The sequence below is a fragment of the Dreissena polymorpha genome, chromosome 16, assembly GCF_020536995.1.
Source record: "Dreissena polymorpha isolate Duluth1 chromosome 16, UMN_Dpol_1.0, whole genome shotgun sequence".
NCBI classification, from domain to species: domain Eukaryota; kingdom Metazoa; phylum Mollusca; class Bivalvia; order Myida; family Dreissenidae; genus Dreissena; species Dreissena polymorpha.
The window spans coordinates 23,052,328-23,075,524 of NC_068370.1; the positions used below are offsets into that span (position 1 = coordinate 23,052,328).

General features: G+C 31.9%; 1 protein-coding gene across 1 annotated transcript in view; it reads left to right on the forward strand.

The window, feature by feature from the left end:
• Nucleotides 1-23,197, forward strand: part of LOC127861712 (uncharacterized) — a 44,406-nt gene that overhangs the window by 13,340 nt on the left and 7,869 nt on the right. Inside the window, exon 2 of the mRNA XM_052400399.1 lies at nt 3,676-3,797. Within this exon, the coding sequence (XP_052256359.1) occupies nt 3,676-3,797 (122 nt within the window). The remainder of the gene's footprint in view (nt 1-3,675; nt 3,798-23,197) is intronic.

Sequence of the window (23,197 nt, forward strand, 5' to 3'; positions counted from 1 at the left end):
ATGGATACCATAGGTATATCATACAAATTAATAAACTATATTATGATTATACGGTCACCGCCTTTCATGGTTGATGAAAAAACTAATTGCTGACTTGAACGCCTTTTCTTAACAACACACTTAACACTATCAAAATGAATACAAAATGTAAAATTATAATATTAATCTCTTCTTAATACCAATATTTCAGAACCTAGCATCATATGGTACACAGTCTAGACCTTCATATCTGCCTCTCATGAAGAAGTAGTAGTACGTTTTTTAAAAGGCCCCATTAGTTTAAAGTTTATGTTAACTACTAATGATCTCTTACATCCAATTCACACGTTTAATTATTTGGTACCTGAATAGAAAATGATGTGAATTCCAAAAGATTTTTTTAAATTTGTTTCTTCATAACAGCTTCGTTTCAATTGAAATTCGCATCGGTTTGAAACAAACCAAGCAACAGGATTAAAACTTTACGCGATTCTATGAAACACAATTTATAATATTTTTGTCTTCTTTGAATACCAATAATTATGACATTACATTACATTTTTTAACATTGAGATTGAAGTAAACGATCGAAGCTGGGTCAACTATATTAAACAGGCTTAAAATATGAATGCAATATTAAGCATAAGAATAGTGCCCTGCTTTTCTATGCATCTATTTTGAGAGACTCAACGAAACATGAGTACTTAGAACAAGTTTATATTAATAATCATAATAGGAGATATTCTTTGTTAGGAGTACATAGTTATTTCCTTTTACATTATAGATTTGTACATGCAAGTGTAACAATACATATGTTTCAATAAGTATGGACTTATTGGTCTCCAACCTTCACAATGGAAGAAAGTGAAGATTCAGATTTTCTATCCCACATCTGAATCTTCACTTTCTTCCAATGTATTTGGTTCTTAAAGACAGTCCCTTGTTTTCGTATCAGATATAATATCATTGAAATACTGGTGATATTTTGATGAAATTATTCCATCCGAGCAAAGTGATAGCCGGTCTTTCTTCTTTGCTGCTGTAATTGGAAGTTTGGCATAAAAGAAGGGTTTTAAGTCACATTTTATTGAAGGTCCTTTCCTTGAGGATTTAAGTTTCACACACTGGAAACTCGTGTCATCGAAACTGCTTTTACAAAAAACGCACACATGATCACTTTTTTGCAGTTTTATCCATTTTATTTTTGTCCATAAAACCTTTTGTCAACTTACATTTACAACGTTTGGCGGCAGTACAGATTAGGCTACATGCTTGATATAAAAAGCCATAGTTTTTCATCGGCACTACATTTAAATCTACAATTACATGTGAGAGTTTTCCATTTCTTTCCTGGCACTTGTTTTCCATCTTTTCTAACATAGTCAAGACCATGTACACGTCGGTGTTTTTATTGTTCTTCTTCCACTTTGCAGGTTCAGATACTATTTTCCTCTGTCTGTTATTTTTAATTGGACTTTCTTTGTGTTATTTGAAATGTTTTCAAAGTTTCCAAAGTTGGAGATGACAAAGATGGCGGTGTTACTCTACTAGTTTCTTGCAAAGATGTTTTGACTGGTGATGATTCTTGAAGGTGCTTACTACCATCTAAATTTGAACAGGCCTCATAATGTTCAAAACCAAGTATTCGAAATAAAGCTAGATTGATTACACCCTTCTCTTCTATGTAATGTGCCGATAAATATGGTTGTATTTCATAGACTGGATAAGCTCGGTTACTGTAATTAATTTTCAGAGTCTTCCCAAGAAAATTTGCTATAGCAAGTGTCATTGCGTCAGCAAGATCGTTCGACCTGTGGCCTTCTTCCCTTCAGTATTTGATTTGATCAGTGTACATTCTTTGTTTTTTATTTTGACAAAAATTTCCTTCAGAAGCTAAATAGTCCACATATATTTGTGGATTTTCACTAAGGTGATTTACACAGTTTTGTCTTAGATTTTTAGGCGTAGAGAACTCATTTTTTGACATATTAATGGCACTGAGCAGGCAATTGTCATCACCTTCACAACTGTCCTTTTAATCGCAAGCAGAGCATCCAGAATTGGTCGATGTGTTCCCTGGAGAAGAGTACTTGCTTGATATGTTTTGTAACTTTTCAGGGTTTCTTTCTGTATTGCATGATAGACATAAGGTCTGCCTAAAGTCACACACTTTTTTCTCGATATAGCAGTTTGTTTTCTTTTCCAGTTCTATCTCTTATACGATTCGCCAAACATCCTTTTTGAAACTGGATTTTTTGGTTTTGACATTTCGCCGTCGATGTGGAATTTGATTTCGTATGAATTTGTGTCTGAATCAGAATTATTCAATTCTTTCGGGTGTACCTTCCATGTTGGATCTTTCACATCGTAATTAAATTCTGATTCATTTTTAGTACTTCTCGACTGAAAAGAGGGCCCTTTTAGTTCTTAAATATCTCTTTGGAACAAGCTTCGCCAGAGGAATGTTTAAATCACTGTCGATATCACTATCCCCTTTTTCACATTGGATCAGTGGCATATTGCTAGACGTTAATTCTTCATCATTAGTTTATATATCTTATGTGATAAATGGCTGATGAATACTATAGCCTTTTGTGTCGATCTTGGTGATTTTTCTACCTATCTAATTAGTAATTAATAATTAACTCAAGAGGTTGTGTATTCCTGTTGATATAAACCAGATACAGTAATTCCTTAACAAGGTAAGGACTTCAATTTTTTTTACCTTAAATAAGAGGCACAACTGGCTTATTTGTAAATGATCTAAGTGCCCTAAAATCCTTTTGGAACATGTATTTTCCCTCAATATGTATGCAAACATATTGTGCAAAAACAATTTAAGGCACTTAAAGCTTTCTTGCAATCATGAAATGAATATAAAGCATTCTGACATACACCAGATTTGTTGAAAAGCACTTAGTTCACATTGGTTCTGTCTGATTAACTATGTTGCATACAAGATAGGATTCCGTGGAATAGTACAAATTGAGGACCATTGGAATAAGTTTCTTAACGTGCAAAAAGGTTATTGTTGATAAAAAGTGGACTTATCGCGTTTTGGCTCTTATCCCTCGACTTATGCTATCTCGAAGTTGGGTCACTGAGTGTCAATATTCAGATCAAATTTTAAAACGACAAGACTTACACACATAAACACATACTATTTGTTTAATTATATCTTGACCGAGTTTGAAAATGGTGTCATTACGTTTAAACATTAGACTGCCGGGGTAACCGACAATATTTCTTTGCAGTTTTCTGTTTTGGATGAAGGGAGAAATAAGCAGCTAGCAATAGTTTAGTTCATGTGGATCTCATGTGATCATCGTCGAGCTATTAGCCTCATTATTTTTTCAATCTCAAATGATATTGATTGAGGAGACGGTAGTTTTCGTGTTGTTAGTTTTATCCTCCTTATTCACTTTGCTTTCGAATATGTGACAGATCTGTAAACGGGTCCTTTTAAAGAGATAGTTATATTAATTTCCCATCTGAAATCTCCAAAACGTTTATTGATTGAGTGTAATTTTATGAGGAAAACGTTACACCCCTTATAAAACGAAAAATTAATCATTATCTATAACATTATTGAATACAATTATTATATGTTTATATGCCATATGACATAGATGAATTCAACAGAGATAAATATATTTCACCATATGTAGCTTATTTCCAGACTCTCTTGTGCTTCAGCTACTTCTTCGGTTCACTCATCAACCAGTGTGAGTGCAGTCCGGGCTTTGAGGGCGACTATTGCGAGATTCCCACAGGACAGGTGGCCAATATGACTGCTGTGACGCTTCTAGCCCCGAAACGTAAGCGATAATATTTATATACTTTACCCAATATATAGAAAATAACAGGTAAGTGTCTGATCTTTTTGCACTATATCAGGCAAGGCTTAAAATAATACAACGGCGAGGCTTGTCGAGCCGTTATTTTATTCGTTCAGAGCCGGATATATTGCAAAGAAAATCAGACCGTAACCAGTTTTATTGTTCATCATACCTCTACGTCCCCGATTTTAAAGAAATAATTAAAAAAATCGCTAAACAGATGCAGGAAAGAATATGATTTTTGTCCTTTGACGTATTGATACTGACGCTTGTGTTGACTATTTGTAAAACATGTTTTTCGTTGTTTGTGTTGCATTTTTGTTTAAAATATATTACATCTTGGTATCCAATTGTTCGTTTTGTTGATATGATTCGATTTTACTAAAATTATTTCTTTATAATTTATTCCGAGTAATATAACCTACCTACTATCATCGACTGTTGAACTGATAAAAAATATATCGTGCAACTTTATATCAGGCAAATATCAATGCAGCGGTATGATAAAATAAGATTGTATATCCAAATACAAAAAAACTAAGCTATGTTTGCATACATAGAAATTAATCATTATCAATCGGTAGAATTTCGGATCTAAACTGTGCATGTAATATAATGCAAATCTATAATAAGAAGCACACATACATACCTTATATCACAGTTTGTACCACAGATGTTGACGTAGTTAAACTGTCAGGATATTCTGATGGCGGAAAATACTAGGATAATCAACGAAAGACGCATAATCTTTACAGCGAAAATCATATGATTTAATCATAAGTATAGTTATTCGTTGAGATAGACAAAAATATCATAAAGCTAGTTAACACGGGTTTGATAGGGAATACAATGTATATTTAAAATAATGATTAGGAAACCGATAGTAGAAAACACAGAATTTGTAACACAATATATGTTTGCAAAATGTCCACCAACGAGGCCGAAACGTGAAGTACTGTTTAATTTAATGTATCTTATTCATTCATATAAATTTGTGATCCCGTATGCCCTCGCTTAATGTGTATTCTTATTTACTCTTTCAATTTTCTGTATACTAAACGCTTACGTAAGTGAATTATTTGTTGACTACAATGCCATATTAACAAACGGAACACACAATTTTTTTTTCACGTATACACGAATGACATTAAGGCATGCATTACTTCACAATTAACATCAAACTCCTGGAGCAGAAGTCTGTTTTTGTAGTTTTTTTTCTTGTTTTTTGTAAACTAAGGTGTGCATTCACATTTTCGTTACAGACACAGCATCTTACAGAAAGTATCCAAGACTGTAGATACGACTATTTTGCAGAAACAGATTTAATAATAGTGTATATTTTCTCATCTGTCAAGCTCCACTATATCAAAATTACAAGCATTGATTTAGGCAAATTCGCCAACTGAAAATGATGCTGTAACTGCCTTTAATTTAACGATCTTAAAATCAAAAAAACATGTCTTCCAAGATAACAACACGTTGTAAATGAAGATTAAAAAAAGGAGGAATAAATAATTCATCACTTGATCACTGCCTTGATTTGCTTAAAATATAAACGCGTTATAGCGAGCAAAAGCTTTTTTTTTTTTAGAACGTCAACATTTGCAGACATACGTATGTACACAATGTCACATATTTAATAGGGCATTTGCATTTTTTTAAATAAATTGTAATTATTTTACTGCTTAATCATTGCATATTAGACTATATAAGTTTACTATTAACTCAGCAACAATAACTATCTACATAAAGAGGATGGCTATTTGGGTTTTTACAAAACACCATATGTCGATATTTTGTCCGAGCATAAAATGAATCCGACAATACTTAACTGAATGAATGGCAAGTTGGAGGAATTATATTATATTTTGAATTATGTCGTAGATTTAGTTATGTGTTCGACACCACAACTGTGCACCCTTAAGTACAAAAGTATGTGTGAACTTTCAGTGATAAGAAACTATGTTAAAGTTTGAGTTTCCTAATCCCTTGCGTGTACCAGAAGAAAAATGCCATTGTTCTCTGGATGAGTAAAAGGAAATCTTAATTCAAATCTCTTCAATGTTAACCGAATCGCAAATAACGCATTTGTATCGCCAAAACTCACGTATTAATCATTTTACGTATTTAACGACAATGTATTTTGCGAACGGGTTTCATAAAAAATTGTCTTCTAACGATTCTAAGCGGATTTAGTTTGGCATTTCGTTACAAATTGTCACTATTGCGATGGCAATTTCGCTGTTCCAGTTTTAGCATAACTCTGAAAATTACGGAGATTAACGGAGAGACAGATTTTATCGCTAGTAATTAATACATCGATATTCTGATACATCAATTTGATATTTGCGAAATAAAGTTTTTGTTAAATGATTGTATTCAGTTCTAAAATACCATTAGTGCGATCACTCACAAACAAGTTTAGTTGTTGATAATTTATACAATTTGCTTTCAAACATATTCGATCATTTCACTCACTACAAGAAGCTTGTGAATTTAATTTGTTGTAAATTCGTGTGCAATGCCTCATTATATTTTTCATATGTATTAAGTGAAGATATTGCTACATGCTTCATGCAATCGACTATTGGACGGGAGGCGGAAAACTACATAAACCCAACCCTAACCCTAACCCGACCCCTAACCCTAACCCTTACCCTAACCCTTTTTTGGGGTTATCACCCCTGACCATGCCTCGCCCGTTGTAGTTTTCCGCCTTCCCTATTAGACTTGTTTATATGAAATTAAAACATGTCTTTCTCCCCAAAAGTCGTTAAGACTGGTGAAGTCGTCTCTATCAAACAATGTTCTATCATACAATACCGTGTGTATAGTTTGCCAATTGTAAACAGTGAATCCCATTTTGATTATATTAAGACAGTAACCTTATTGCAAGGAAAAGAAACTTGCTTATATGAAACAAGAACAAGAATATGTTTACCTTTGAATTTCTCAAATCTATAAACGTTTGGTTGATAGTTTTCAGCAGTTTGTTTAAGGGAATAAATTAGTGTTACATTGCAAACAATTCAGTTATGAGCAACAATAATTACCAGCGAGACTGATTTAATTTGAGGGATATACTGTTGGTATGTTGGTCAGTCGGTCGTTGGTGGTCGGTTTGTGTACATTTTAACTCTTTGTCGCGAACTTGTAATTCCTTGTTCGACACGAAAGTTTAAAGATATATTGTTTATATTATGTAGAAGAATTCATGTTCGTGTATTGTTCTGTAATTTTGGCAGTATGTGTATTGACCCTTAATATTCTAAAGAGGTTACACAACATGTATAAAAGAGACCTGTAATTCATTTTACCAACTCACCTATGTTTAACATTGTCAAGACGTCTACATTAAACTCGAAAATAAAACTATTTACTTGTACAAAGTTGGACTTTTCAAATACATAAACAAATCAAACATTATTTAAAATGTCCATGACAATCGACACCCAGATTGTTTAACCCCTATTATAATCTTTTAAAGCTTTATTTTTAAAATAATTTACATCATGATATTTCCATAATTGAATATTTAAAACAAATATTTTGGAATGTTAACAACATTAAATCTGTTGACGTAAATGAATATCTATATAATTCTCCACAAACAGCAACATTACAAATATTTAAATGACGATGAAGCAATCGTTTGCTGAACGTCAAAAGTATGATATAAATAATATATATAATCTGACTTAGTAAATCACCATCCTTCTGAATCATAATTTTTATATAGAACACACATAAGAGTCAACTAGCTGACAAAATAATGTAAAAGTCATTTGATTTAATCATTGATCTATTCGTGGTCTAAAGAGCTTTAAGAACTTAATTCTCGTTGTTTTAATTAAAACTTTCATTATAATTCAAAACTTTATTTATATAATGAAATTCATCAATTCAATATCAGTGCTCGTGTATGGCCATGCTTCACTCGCTTTTAATTCACCCATCTGCGGAAATACCATTAGTGTCCTTTTTGCACTGTTGACATTTATGAATTACAATAAAAATATCAGCTTTCTTAATGTAAGTTAGCTTTAGCCGGATACTTGATCAAAACAATTATGGTTTCCCCAAAGAGTACCCGCATACAAAAGTTGTCACAGTAATGGAGTTTTCAGCTTCTTTGAAATGTATGCATCCGATATGCATAGACATTTCCCATAATGTGATTTAATTGAACAATTGCATAATTCCAATGACATTTCGTGTCCTTTAGTTGGAGACAGCTTTATGTTGGTCCAATAATGGAATCCATTCAACAAGTGAAAACTACGTTCATGCATTACGCTAAATATAAATAAATACAGTTTAGCTTGTGAAATAACATTTCTAGTTTATAATTTTAATTGCTTCATAGAGGCACAAATAAGTTGTAATTTTTTTACTTGTACCGTTTTCGGTAAGGACATTTTGATTGATATTTGCATGCGTATTTTATTACTTTAATGTGTATATTTCCATTTGAATCATGATATATGACATATTAGCAAATAGCTAAGGAATCAAAAGTATAAATAATATATATATATACTGTCTTAATTAAAAATCCCGGATATTGATGTTTACTTCATCCCAATAATACATTATGCTATCGTTGTATTAAATTCATGTTCTGTCTGTCTTATATGCACTGTCAGCTCGTTGCATTTAGTTAAAATAAATGTGAGCCGTGGGCATTATCAACCGAAAAAGACATCAATCATTTATTATGAAATGGGATGATTTAGTAAAACATATACCTAACTTGAGTCTTATATGAAGCTTTAAGAGCCTCTTAATGTTAATACTTAAAAAAATTAATAACTACGTGCATGCAAAGTGGAAGCGACGTGGATAACTGTAGAAGTCAACAAACTGTTAACGATGAACCATACTTTGGAAATACATATTTGGTATCACAAGACTAGTAACCTGTTACAGCTTCGTTGGTAATAGACCTTTCAAAGAAGTCAACTTTATGGGTCACACTACATATACAATTATGTACACTTTTGCCACATCAATATTCACTCATACACAAACTTTAGGCAAAATAAGTTTGTAAGCCTTACAATAGCCGAGTGGTGTTTGTATGTGTTCCATTTCTAAATTACTTGCAAAACCAATTCTCACTAGCTCGAGCATACTGATTGCAGTAACAGCATTTCTCAATATGTTTCTAAGAAGCCAAGTTTTTAGAGCTTGAATCGATATATTTAATCCGATTTGAGGTCTTCATTCGGTATAAATAGACAAAGCAATGCCAAATGTCCATGCGATTATTTCATGTATATGCTTAAACCCATTGTTTGCATATGTTGCATAATTAAATATTGGCATTGTCCATCAGTTGTATGGAAAAGTGACTTACTTTAACTGTATCATTACCTGGTATTGGTATCTCGAAGGATTTATTGTTCTGCGCGTTGCTGAGATTTATAACTATTACCTATATCAATGCTAATGCCAATATCAATATATATATAGTGTCTTGTACATAGTATTTGGATACAGCTCAGATTATTAATCACTGGTTATTCAGGACAGTGTTCTGAAAAGTCGATAACAAAATGGTTTTAGCTGAACAAATTAATTAAAAATGTTCATGACATCTGATCAAATTAAAATGTCCTTGATAAAAATGTGCTGAATATGTATCTTAAAACAATGCTCTTTCCTCGACAGCTATTGCATATAAACAGAGAACAAGTCTTAGACATCTCTTTTTTCGTCAATTATGCTGTGCTGCGAACATAAATTGAATTAAATTTAACAATACAACCATTGAACTTTGTAGTGTCTGCTTTTAAAACTAAATCGCTTTGATGAAATTTATAATATTTTAAACAAGAAATCAACAGATTTTATTTATTTATTTAAGGAACAGATCTTTAAACGAAGTTTCGTAAGCAGAATGCTAAGTATTACTTAAAGCCAACAATACATTCTAATAAAATACTTTTTTCTGTCTAGGGAAAATTTCCTAGAGATGAATTTAACAATTTATCTTATGGTTAACGTAATATATCCATTTCGAGCTTTATTAAAATTTCGGCGCATAGCCATTGACGAATAATATTTGGCGATATGAAACTAAACAAAAAGAGCCAAAGAAAGTGCTTAACGTATCACCAATTTGTTAATCCATGCATAAATATGTAATAAGCCATTCAACATGCATCTCAGTTTTGTGATCTACATAGTCAACGCGTGCACACTTATTACTTCCTATATTCATAGCTATTCTGTTTGCGTACGTGTTTCACGATTAAAATTGGTACGTCAACTGAAACATCAATGGATAATTTTACATTTTTTTGTCCGAACTGAAACTAATTGATTCATCGTAAATGTATAAAATGATCATACATCAAATAGCATATAATAAGTATTATCATTGGATATATATATATATATATATATATATTATATAAATGTTAGTTTACATTCGATTGTTTTGGTTAAAACATTATATCAAGAAAACACCATGATTAATACGTTATAATCAGTTATTAATACAAAGAAAAAATACATATAATTAATCAGGAATAGACTTTGTTGATATGTTCAGAGATTTACTGAGTATAGAAAGTGAAAACCTTATTTTTTTTTTAAACAAAACGAAACGAGGACACAGCATCAAATTTGTATTAGTGAGCAGCTTACTTTATCCAGTATTCAAATTGGAAAATCACACGACATTTAATTTAATGTAGAAATTGCTAACGGATAATATTGCATTTTAAATAACCAACTATAAACTAAATACGAAAAGAAAAAGCTCGGTGTTTGACATTTACTGTCCTTATATGCAAGCTTTGTCTAACAATGTATAAACTTTTCAATAGATGGCTTATGCCAACATCCGTTGTCCTGCGCATGCGCTTTACGCGACCTACATACAAATCAATTTACTGGGTCATAATGCATTCTTTAAATCAGTTATTAAATCCCAGGGCATCTCTATAGTAACTACACATGTGAAGCTGAATAGATGAGACATCATTATGATGCTCCAATAAGACAAGAAATGCTCCAATAAGACTTGTAAATCTGTAAATCAATACAGACTATGCATTTGGTTCATGTTGAAACTTAAACATGCCCTTTTCCTCTAATTAAATCCCGATTGCCTGGTAAAACTGATTGCATTATTGTCAGTAGCAAGTGTACTTAGTGCTTCGATCTGTCTAGAACATGAGATAATCTAATTAAAATAAAACGAATAAGTAACATGAGTTGCAGTAATTTACCGTCGCATTTCATTGTACGGTGGTTCGGAATACTCGTTTATCAATATTTATGTTTCAAGTCTTCCGTCGTGACATGCTGTTTACCTTAACGGAAACTTAAATGTTGTACTAAAAGTTAAACTCGCCAGCACTTGCTACTGTCATCATTTAACAAATACGACGTAATACTGATATTTGGGGGAAATCCTTTCGTGAGTTTACGTTAGTAATAGCCCAGTGTATGCAATTCGGAAAAAAACGTTATAAGTTTTAAAGCGGCACTATTATTGTTGTGTAACAATCATAGTAACTGTTATGTGTTTGAACGAAATTTCTTTTACAAAGCACACTTACTAAGGAAATTTCACAGATTTTGGCTCATATAACATCTCTCCACAATATGTCACTTTAAAGTGGTATTGGCAGATGTCAAAACGATTTGTTGATCATTATGGTGAGTAGCAAAACATAACAATGTTGTTACATGTATGCATGTGTTTGCAAACAAATACTGAGTCGAGTCTATAAGTAATTATGCTGATTTTATAAAATACGTACATGTACATGTACAAAGAATGGCCGTGAAGACATGCCAAACAGTCTATTTTAAACAACTGAGTATATAGTAAACCGATAAAAAAAAATAAAAAGAATGTTCAATTTGTGTCGTGTAACAATTATTTTGCATGTACTGATTTTCTCGGATGTGCAATTTAATAATGCATAGTATTTTATCTCGTTTTAGATGTTGATCGGTACCGCTATGACATCAGCGTCCAAGTCTCTTTCTCGAAAGCTCAAAATAAAAGCGAGAGAAATCGAACGTTAGATGATCTAAGACAATCGGTAAGTTAGTACACATTTTCCGCACATTATTTTATGGAGCGTTTTTTCAACATGTCAAATTGGGCCAGTGTGTGTCTCTTCATTTTATGATAAAAATATATTAGAGATAGATGCAAGTCGCTAAGGTAGTGTTTCCCTCTATTCCGACTCTCGTCAAGATCGCACGACCAAACCAACGTCATATTAAGTTAACAAAAGTGAAGTGTCAGCTAGTTGTTCAATGACTGTCTCAATTCTTCGAGTAATCATGCGCTAAAGTAAAATTTTCCCTAAACAAAATTATAAGGCCGCTAATGCAATAAAGAAAACGCAAGAAAGGTCAGGGATCAATCGACGTAACACGTTGATGATAATAGACTATTAATTTATTTACGTAAATTAATGGTTTCTCTTATAATCTAATTTATAGCATATCAATATTCTTTAACGAAAGGAATAGTTCAAAGGACAGAAACTGAAATGTGAAGGTCGTTGACGCCGTCTTTGTGTATTAGAAATTTGCAATTAGGGTAAATGAAAGATTATGTGCGCATCATTCATTTCTTCAAATACCAGACTGACGAGATTATACCTTGTCACCACAATATATGTTATATTTCCCCGTTATCGTCTAGAAACAAATCGGCACATCTCAAGCAGACACTGGTAGATGGAAAGTGGGACAATCAATGACAGGAACTCGTCCAGATATATGGGGCATGGAACCAATTATTTCATCAAATGTTTGGTTTCCTTTACAATTAAATGCGAGTGTGTTTAAAGCTCGACTATTTTCAGATTACTACAGACTATACTACACCTCAAATAAATGTGTCGGCATTCGGCCTGTGTGTAATGCTCTGGTTATGTAAATTTGCAACAGTTATCATCAGGTTTTATTATAAGTCTTCTTACATGTGTTTTGGGTCATTGATTTAGATCACCGACCAAGTTTCATGATTCTGACTTTAACTTTATAGGAATTATGCCCTTTTTTGTTATTTGAAAATTCAAGTTGACGTTTGCGTGCAAATCATCCATATGTCTTTATGATTTACTTAAGATATTGAAATCAAACTTAGCATATGTGTTAAATGTCTATAACAATATCGGTTAAGGTTTTTGCTCAGTATAGAACGTTTCCGAAGGTATGTGTAAAACAAGTAAATATCTATGTAACCGGTACAGGCATATTTGAAGTTTCACACCTGTCCTCGGGATCAACATGGGAGGTCAATGACCCGAGCCCATATCTTTGACCTACTGCAGTTGGCCTTTTCGAAAAACATACCTTTTATTATTTAGAAAAAACAACAGATTAATATGTGCTTGAAACCACACTTTTGCTAATACATGCAGAGTTTTTATTCAATAACTCAGTGGAGATATTTGTGTAGGTATATATATATACATATTTATTGAATTCAAATGATACTTGTATATGCACCTGCGTAAAGTAGCAGGTTTGAAAAGTCGATTTGTTCATATGGCAAAAAATTTGTTCGTATGGCGAAGATATTACAAACAGAACCAAAATACTAGAAGAACAACGTTTATTTTCCGAAACCCTCTATAAACGAAAACATGTTGAAAATAACACCCTTTTTAAAAATACACATCATGCTTTAAAGGGATCTTTTCACGCTTTGGTAAATTGACAAAATTGAAAAAAGTTGTTTCAGATTCGCAAATTTTCGTTTTAGTTATGATATTTGTGAGGAAACAGTAATACTGAACATTTACCATGGTCTAATATAGCCATTATATGCATCTTTTGACGATTTTAAAACCTAAAAATTATAAAGCGTTGCAACGCGAAACGATTGAATAATTTGGAGAGTTCTGTTTTTGTCGTTAAATTTTGTGAAACTACGAAGATTGCTTATATAAGGTATAAAAAACGTCAACTATGTGTATTCGGCGGAATAGCTCAGTAGGCTAAAGCGTTTTTACTTCAGGACTCTGGCAGGACTCCAGGGGTCACTGGTTCGAAACCTGCTCCGGGCAATGTTCTTTTCCTTTTTTTAATTTTATTCTTGATTTTTTACTGAGGCTTTTACGATCCAATGTTTACATTTATCAATATAAAGCATTTAATGAATAAGTTAAAAAATGCCAAAATCTGTGAAAAGGCCCCTTTAAATGAAGAGGAAAAAATACTGTGCGACGGATTACTTAATGAATATGAATGTGGATTAGCTCTAAAAGAAATGCAAAATAACAAAAGTCCAGGGTCTGATGGCATCTCAATCGAATTTTATAAAATATTCTGGAATGATATTAAAATACATTTAATTAATTCACTTAAATATTCATTTAACAACGAAAACCTAACTACGCTACAAAAACAAGGTATAATATCACTCATGCCAAAACCTGGAAAAAACTTAGAATCCTTATCAAACTGGCGCCATCTTAGTTTACTGAACAATGATTATAAAATTGCAACTAAAAGTTTATTCAACAGAATAAAAAAATATTACCATCAATTATTTCAAGATCTCAATATGGTTTTATTACAGGACGTAACATTGGTGAAAACGTACGTCTAATACAAGAATGCATATATTATTTCAACCAACCAAACAATTCTGGTCTCATTTTCTTTGCAGATTTCGAAAAGGCTTTCGATTCACTAGACCATTCGTTCATGTTCTCTTGATTAGAAAATATGAATTTCGGTAAAAGTCTTATTAAATGGGTTAAACTATTTTATACCGATATTAACAGTATAATAATTAACAATGGCTTTTTCTCAAACAGTTTTAACATCGAACGAGGTGTAAGACAAGGATGCCCACTTTAATCCTCGCTATTTATTATATGCATCGAATATCTATCACACTATATACAATCAAATGAACATATAAATGGAATATCGCTAGAACCCGACGAAGAAATTAAACAGTCCCTATTTGCTGACGATGCAACTTATTTTTTAAACGACAGTAGTGACTCATTCAATAATCTTATAGAATCGCTAACCCTTTTTGGAATGGCATCGGGTCTTAAATTAAACAAAAGTAATTGTACTGTGCTATGAGTAGGTAAATTTAAACAAAGTAATATGCATCTTAAAAAGAAATGAAATTCATCTGGACATCAGATGAAGCAACAACGTTAGGAATAACCTTTACAAACAATGAAAATTAAACAATTTTTAAAAAAATTGCCTTAACTACAAAAATTTAAAAATTGTTTAAAATCATGGCAACACCGTAAACTTACACTTATCGGAAAAATCACCGTTTTAAAAACATTTGCACTACCTAAATTAATTTATACACTAACAGTTCTCCCAAATCTACCAAATGATAATATTAACGATATAAAATCAGCAATATTTAATTTCATATGGGACAGTAAGCCTGATAAAATAAAACGAACTCAGTTAAGGTAGCGCACCTCTAATGGGCACATATCCAAATATAATCTAATTAAATATTTTCTTAATCAGCATCATTTCACTGAACTACATGCAAATTTGTAGGTAGGCTTTCCATGCTTTTTAAAAAAATATACCGATTTTTTCAAAACCACCCCCACGCTCGGCTTTTGTCCAGTTTATTTTCACCTCTAGGGTATATACAAGTTCCATAATTCATTCAAAGTTCCAAATATGGGCATGCAGTTGGTGTGTACAGATGCTGTAAAAGTGTTTAAAGTTTAAACAAGATGAAATAAGTATTCTTTTACAGACATTTATTTTTTACAAATTTTTATCTATGGAAGAGCGCCATGAAATGTAAGTGATTTCAGCCAAGTAAAAATTGGGTCGGTTAAAAACAAAGTGTCATAAAATTGAAAATAGTATCATTTAAGTCATATTTTAAACTTAGTTTTTATAGAAACACTATATACAGCAAAAATACCAAGAAATAGACAGATTTACCGTTTACTTTTTGAAATAAAAATAAAAATGCAACACGCATGGTTCGTATTTTCAACAGTAAATCACCCTATTTCGCCACAACGTTGTTTTAATTTTAATAATTGAAGAATGTGCATTAAAATTGCAACATATTTAACAATAAATATAGCTTAAATGCCATATTAAATCAAATTACGTTAGAAAATAAAAAAAACGCGTCGCAAAAAAGTATACGTCGTCGGCAGGATTCGAACCTGCGCGGGAATATCCCAAAAGATTTCTAGTCTATCGCCTTAACCACTAGGCTACGGCATCTAGTAGTAGGCTCTTCAACCTTCGAAGAAATCGCGGGAAATCATTAGAGGTGCGCTACCTTAATTCAATCTGTAGAAAATGGAGGTATCCAATTAACAGACATCGACTCATTCTTGAATGCAATCAAATGCAGCTGGGTTAAAAGATACCTAGATAATACCAATACGAGTAAATGGAAATTATTCTACCAATAAATCCTAAAAAAATATGGTGACTCCATACTTTTTAAATGTAACATTAACAATACCATTTTGGTTGAAATTGCAAACGAAAACATATTTCTATCTAGTGTTTTATCGGCATGGACTAATGTTACTCATAATCTAAAAACCCAAATCACCAGTAAAACTATTTTATGGAACAATAAAGACATAACTTCAAACAATAAGACTTTTTTTCTATAAACACTGGTTTGAACAAAACATTAAATATGTCGACCAATTGTACGATTACAGAATAAAGGACTTCTATTCTTTTGAGAATATATGTTATATATACGAAATATCTTCAAGCAATTTCCTAATGTAGTACACATTAATTAAAAGCATACCCATACATATTAAATCTACAATTAATACAAATAACACACCATGTACTCAAACATCATTCACGGAAAACATACTTGCAAAACAAAACAAAACAAACAAAATATTTTACAAACTCCAAATTAAACACACAGCAGAAAACTCCAAGATTCAAAATAAATTGCAAAGCCTTCTTCGAAAACAAGAATGTAATTGGAAACAAATACTTCTCATGCCATATAAAACAACTTTAGATAGCACACTGAGAAATTTTCAATATAAATATGTCCATAAATCATAGCTAAAATAAATATCTCTTCAAGTGCAAAATATCCAACACAAATTTATGTGATATATGCAGCGAACACATTGAAACAATAGAACACCTTTTCTGGGTGTGCAAACATATTCAAATTCCATGGAACCCGTTAACAACATTTCTAGAGAAACAACAATTACAATTAAAACTGTCTCTCTTAAATATCAGTTTCGGTGTTAATACTTTTGAAATACCCGAAATTAATAACACTGTGAACCACATTATCATATTAATGAAATATTTTATATTCAGCATCAAATTCAAAACAACAAATACCTACTTTCAACTGTTTTATAAACTATTTAAAACTTAAGATCAAAATGAAAAACAAATTGCCCTTAACAATGATAAACTTCATATATTTGAACAAAAATGGCAACACATTAAACTGTTATAACAAGTCAAGAATGCTTTCTATCAACTTTATGCAACTCATTCATATTCATAAATATTGTGTTGATTTTTTTGCAAAAAAAACTATATAGTAGCATATCTTGTATAACAGTTTTGAACATTATTGCTGCTACATGATGTAACTTTTTGTGTGTGATCATATGCATGTATGCAATGTATGTCTTATATTGAATAAAAACAAAATAAAAAATAAAATAAAATAATAATAACCAATGCAATAACACAGCATACCGTCGACCGCCGCGATACGCAAAAAATAGCGCTGCAAACAACCGCGGCGTTATCTTAATAACTGACTATAAAAACTTCATGTATGTTTATTTATTTTTATTTTTTGACATGTTATCAGTTGTAAATTAAATAAAATAAATAATAATGGAACGTAGATGTCAACGCGGATCGCCGCAATACGTGTGGCCAGCCTTGTCCATCTCAACCCGCACTGTTGCTTGACCGCGGCTGTTCGCAAGCGTCGTGATACATCTTTCATAACCCCTTCCCCTCCGTTAAAACTGCCGTCTTGAGACTAGACACCGCACTACTGAGCGTTTGTCTGTGTCATCGATGCGGAATGTGAAATACAAGCTTCCACCAAGTGATTCGAAATAAATCAAATACACTTATAAATCATTCTACTGACGATATCAAATTGTGCGGTGACAACGATTTGCAAAACGATGAAACAAAGAAAGCTTTTTAAAACGCGATTTGCTTGTTTGAAGGCATTTAACGTATATATCCACTTCTCACATCGTACGCATTGTTCAATACAGAAATAGTGTAACTTCAGAACTTAAATTAAAAGAGAAACTATTGATATTATTCGATAGTCTAATTAATGCAAGTGAAAAATTGCATATAAAATATATGACAACACGTTAACACACTATTTAAATGATTCTCTTTTCAGCCAACGCATTGGGATGAACAATGCAAAGCATTTTTTGTTGCAACCAGTCTAAATACAAGACAAACCTCAAAGTTTTCGAAATACGAATACTTTAGTATTCTTTTTATTTATGCAGGCTAAGTTTACTCCATTAAAGCCACGTCCGTCGTTATTAATGTAAGTTTAAACATGGTCCGAAGCGCACTTTACCTTTCACAAAATCGGTGAATATGATAATTATTTTAGGGCTTTGCTATGGTTGGAATCATTTTATAAATGTAATATATGATTCCTTCAATAAAATAATGATTTATTTATCTGCCTTTGAAATAAACACGAAGGGTACACGTTTTTGTTTCCAATGAATGAACGCAACTCAAATGTTCAAGCACTACCTAAAGGTTTTTAAACATTTTTTTTTCATTTGAAATGATGATGCCATTCCAAAGTCATTGAACATATATAAACTACATGCACACCTATGCTGCGCAAATGCATGTGTTTCTAACTCAAATAGCATCGCAATGTACCTTTTTATGTTGCCTATAGGTAAAATAAAAGTTATATTTGCGTAAGTTGTGCATTGGAAAAATTGATTCGAGAACGCCGTTTTGTTCGAACCATCATAAGATGGATTAAACCATTAACTTAACGTTTGTTGACGATGCATAAAACGGATGTTGGGTGTTATCAACGTAATTAACCATTTAAATTACATCTTGACAAACGGCAGTACTATAGAAAATTACTATTTTATCCGAGTTGTTTTATTAACCCGTGTTGGTGAAATCGCATCATTGCAAACGCGAAGAGTAAACTGAGCATTGTTGCCGTAGCTAAATACACATTTGAAGTCTAACTCAAAATCGTTTTTGTTCTGAATAATATGTATAGTTTCCCGTTCTATAGATAATGTGACAGTTTATTTCAAGTAATAATTTGTCTCTTACTCTTCTGGCCGTTCGTGTTGTACTTCAAATTATCTAATAACTTACTTTAAAACACGCGTGTTTACTACGTTAACGTCGTAAATATTGTATTTACTACGTTAACATCGTGAATATTTAGATGAATAATTTATTTAAAATTTTGTTATATATTGTTGTTTTTCCGTACACAATACATGATAACCCATTGATCGGTTAAGGGACTCCCGGACCCCAGATTGATCGGTCGCTACTAAAAACAACTTGAAGCCTAGATTCTTAAAACAACACAATCATGCTTGAACCTTAAGAACATTGACATTTACTAAGATATGCACACGTATGTACCGGGAATATCAGAAAACGATACTACGAAAGGTTTTCACCCGCAACCTTAGTATTAGACTATCAAGAAAGCTTGCATTTACATGAATACGTCAAAAATTTGTTTTCATGTATTAATGTTCAAAACTATCGCTGCCCTTCAGTGTTTGAGATGTCAAATGTTTATTGTCAAGTGCATTTACATTTATAAATTGCTTATGTAAGTACTTTCTTGATAAGTTTGAACATTCTTTTTTTCTTTTTTTCAAATAATAGACATGTGTTCACCAGCGGAGCTTCTTAATTAATCCAATATATTTGCCTTGTTTCTTCATCAAAGTAAATGAAGACCATCAGTGGAGTTCAATGCTCTTTGATCGTTAACATCAATTCTCCCCTTTTCGAATCGAGTGTCTGTTATATAGAAAAGATATTTATACTTTTAAGTGTACATATACTTAGTGTTGAAATTAACATTTAATTAAGCTAATGTCATATTTCTACATTTACGATAAAAAATAAATAAACTTATGACAAGTGCCCTTGGCTGTAGTTTTCCAACACTTCAAAGTAGGCTCTTTTTTGAAACTTTAATCATATAATCGATCACAATAATTATCATTACAATAATTTAACATTGACATATCTTGACCTACTGTAAAATGTATTGTTTTGAAATGCTGCAGAATAATTATAAGAGTTTTGAACTGCGCGCAGTTGATGCTATGCTTGAAAGGACTAACGACACAAGTCCCAATATACTGTAGAATATAACAAAAGAGTATAGCACATATTTCACAGTACAGTATAAATGTTATCTATGATTCGTTACAGGCTGAACCTTCGTTCTATTATTTATATGCGTTAATATGTGTTTCGTGTTCTACTTTAGTAGGCACAAACATAATGCCCATTTAAAAACGGATCATATTGCTAATGTGTTTCATTTAAATACATATACAATACATTGTCGTTTTACATGAAGTTTGATAGTATGTTCTTGCTAAAAAGAAAGAACATTTAGTTGTAATATGTATTATTGTCCACGTATACTTGACATGATATTGTTGTGTTCTATTTATTTTATTTTACATTACTATTATGTTATACCAAACTTAATTATTATTGTAATATTCAGAGCTTAGAATGGTCTTAATTATAAATCTCAAGAAAGTTAAAATCACCAATTATATACTATAGTTTATAAAGATATACAATGCTTTCTAGTTTAAATTATGAAGCAAATAGTGTCATAGTCAAATTGCATTTCTTCAAGTCGAGATGACATATTTATCCTGGATAATTAATACGGATCTAATTGGTCAGACAATCCGCCCTAAATCATTCTAAAAGAATAACAGTATCAACACATTGCCTGTCATCGAGAATTAATTTGTACACTTAAGAAGCCATTGCTTTGCAGAAAATTAGAATTTGCAAGAATTTTTGGTATATAAAGTTAGCATCCCCAATGCGTTTTACAAACAATTTATTTGCATTCGTCATGCCAAAATTTCATTATAACATTGCATGGGTTTCAATAATAATACACTAAATTAAAACAGGAGCAGAACGAAGTGAATATATATTGGTGTGTTTTGCATTCTGGATATTTATTAAGTGGCTTCACATTTTACATGCTATGAAATGAAAGAAGAAGAGTGATAGAGTATCAGTTTCAATTGCAATGATACAATATCTTCCTAGTTTAACACACAATCAAAACTGATATGCAACCAAAATAAAGTAAAGCATTCTGTATCATTATGACAAATGTATATTTGTGTTAATAATAGTCCAAATGATGATGTCTTGCAAATATTGTTTGGAAGTCTATATGTTTATCATTTTACACTTATCATGCTATGATGTATTTTCTAAATAAAGCTGAGCCAATTGTTAATCATTGGTCACATTGCATTCATTATTGTACCTGTATTCGTTATATGTTGATGTCCTGTGTCTAATTAAGGTACTGTGTTTATTTCCTTTTATGAAGAACCTCTGAACGTTTATCTAAGTCTAATAAAACTTAAGTTTTTCTTTGGTTATATTTGTCAAATGTCATATTATATTAGTGAAAAGTCTTCATTGAATTCAACTATATTATGTAACACATGTGCAATAATATTGAAAACTGTGATATTGGACGGATTCTTCGCATAATTAAATAGTGTATACTACCGCTTTTTTCATTAGTGTTATAATGGAATTCACAAGTAGAGTGTCCCATAAATCGTCATAATGTAGGACGTAAATCCTATTAATTAGCTATTTATTTTGAAAATACGTCTTTTTAGATGTTATTTTATTGCGTCAGTAGGAGATTTATTGTTCGGAAATGGCGTTTTGTGTCTGGCGTATGTACCACACCTAATGAAGTGTAGTATACACATTACCACTTTCAAATTGGACAATAATATTCTAGACGAATATAAGGTCAGTGGTTGAGCAAGTATGTGCAGACATTTTAGCGGACATTTTTTTTATGCAACAAAGTATATCCATTTGCGAAACCTTACTGTGTGCTAGAATCAATGTCCTCTTAATATAAATCACAGGTTGTGAAATGAACATATACATACGTTTTTGTTGTTAATTCTTTTCAGTTATCGACGTCACTGATTTCAAGTGGGTTAACTTCCTTAACTAAACTGAGGATACATGACTTCATGTAAGTGGATAGTTGTGTAGTTGTCCTTTTACAGAAAAATACGTTTTTATTCATTGCATAAGATTCATAAAAAAAGTGTTCTTGTTTGCTAATGCTATTCAAGTTTAGTCTTTTCATCGTATGATTTAACTCGTGTGTAACTTTTGTTGTATTAAATTCAGAAATAAAATCAAGAATGATATTCATAAAAGTAAGCGCTGCCGATGCGTATTCTAGCACTTATTAATTGTCAAGTTTATTAGTAAGTTTAGTTAAAAAAATGAAGTGTTACCCAAAGAGGGCGTATATGTATTCACGATATAAAAATATCAATACAGAAGACAAGCATCACAGTCCAAAGTGCATGGTTTGAGAGCGTCAGATTGTATGCTAGTATTTGCTTTATCAACTGTATTATTTTCAAAGATCGATATCAATAACGAGTCCCTGCTCTGAAGGTCTCTAAAGGTTTAATTGTGTGTCAGTTCAATATAAAAAAAATTGTCAGCGTCGGGTTTGCACTTTTTGTAAAAGAAGTTGCAGGATTTGAATGGAACTTCAAATATTATAAGCACGGGTTGGTTAATTCTTACAAATTGATGTTACCGTCATAAACAAGTTATCATTTATAAGCATTCAGGAACTCCGTTTTTAGTTTTACCAACTCTGCAACGTGTATATAACTTAACGCAAATATGCCTGATAACAAGTTAATGTATGCGTCGTTTATTTTTCATTTAGCTTCGATGTATCGGTCACCCACCTACATTTTTCTTTCTACATCGTCGTGACTGAAGACGTTAAAGTCTCTGGCGCCATCAAGGCACTCGTAGAGACCTTTGACGTCGCGGGCATTGAGTTCGCAAACACGGATACCAAGATCGAACGAAACCATGGTAACTTTTGTCTGTTTGCAAAGTTTTAGTTACCAAGTTAGTATCTGTTTGGTTCAGTTATCAACTGACAATATGCATCAATAATAAGAAAAAATACGTGTTAAACATTACTAGCCGATATTATCATGATGTTTATATATAATAGGTAATATAATTATCGTTAAAAATCAAAATCAAGTCAATTACTATATGATAGAACAAAG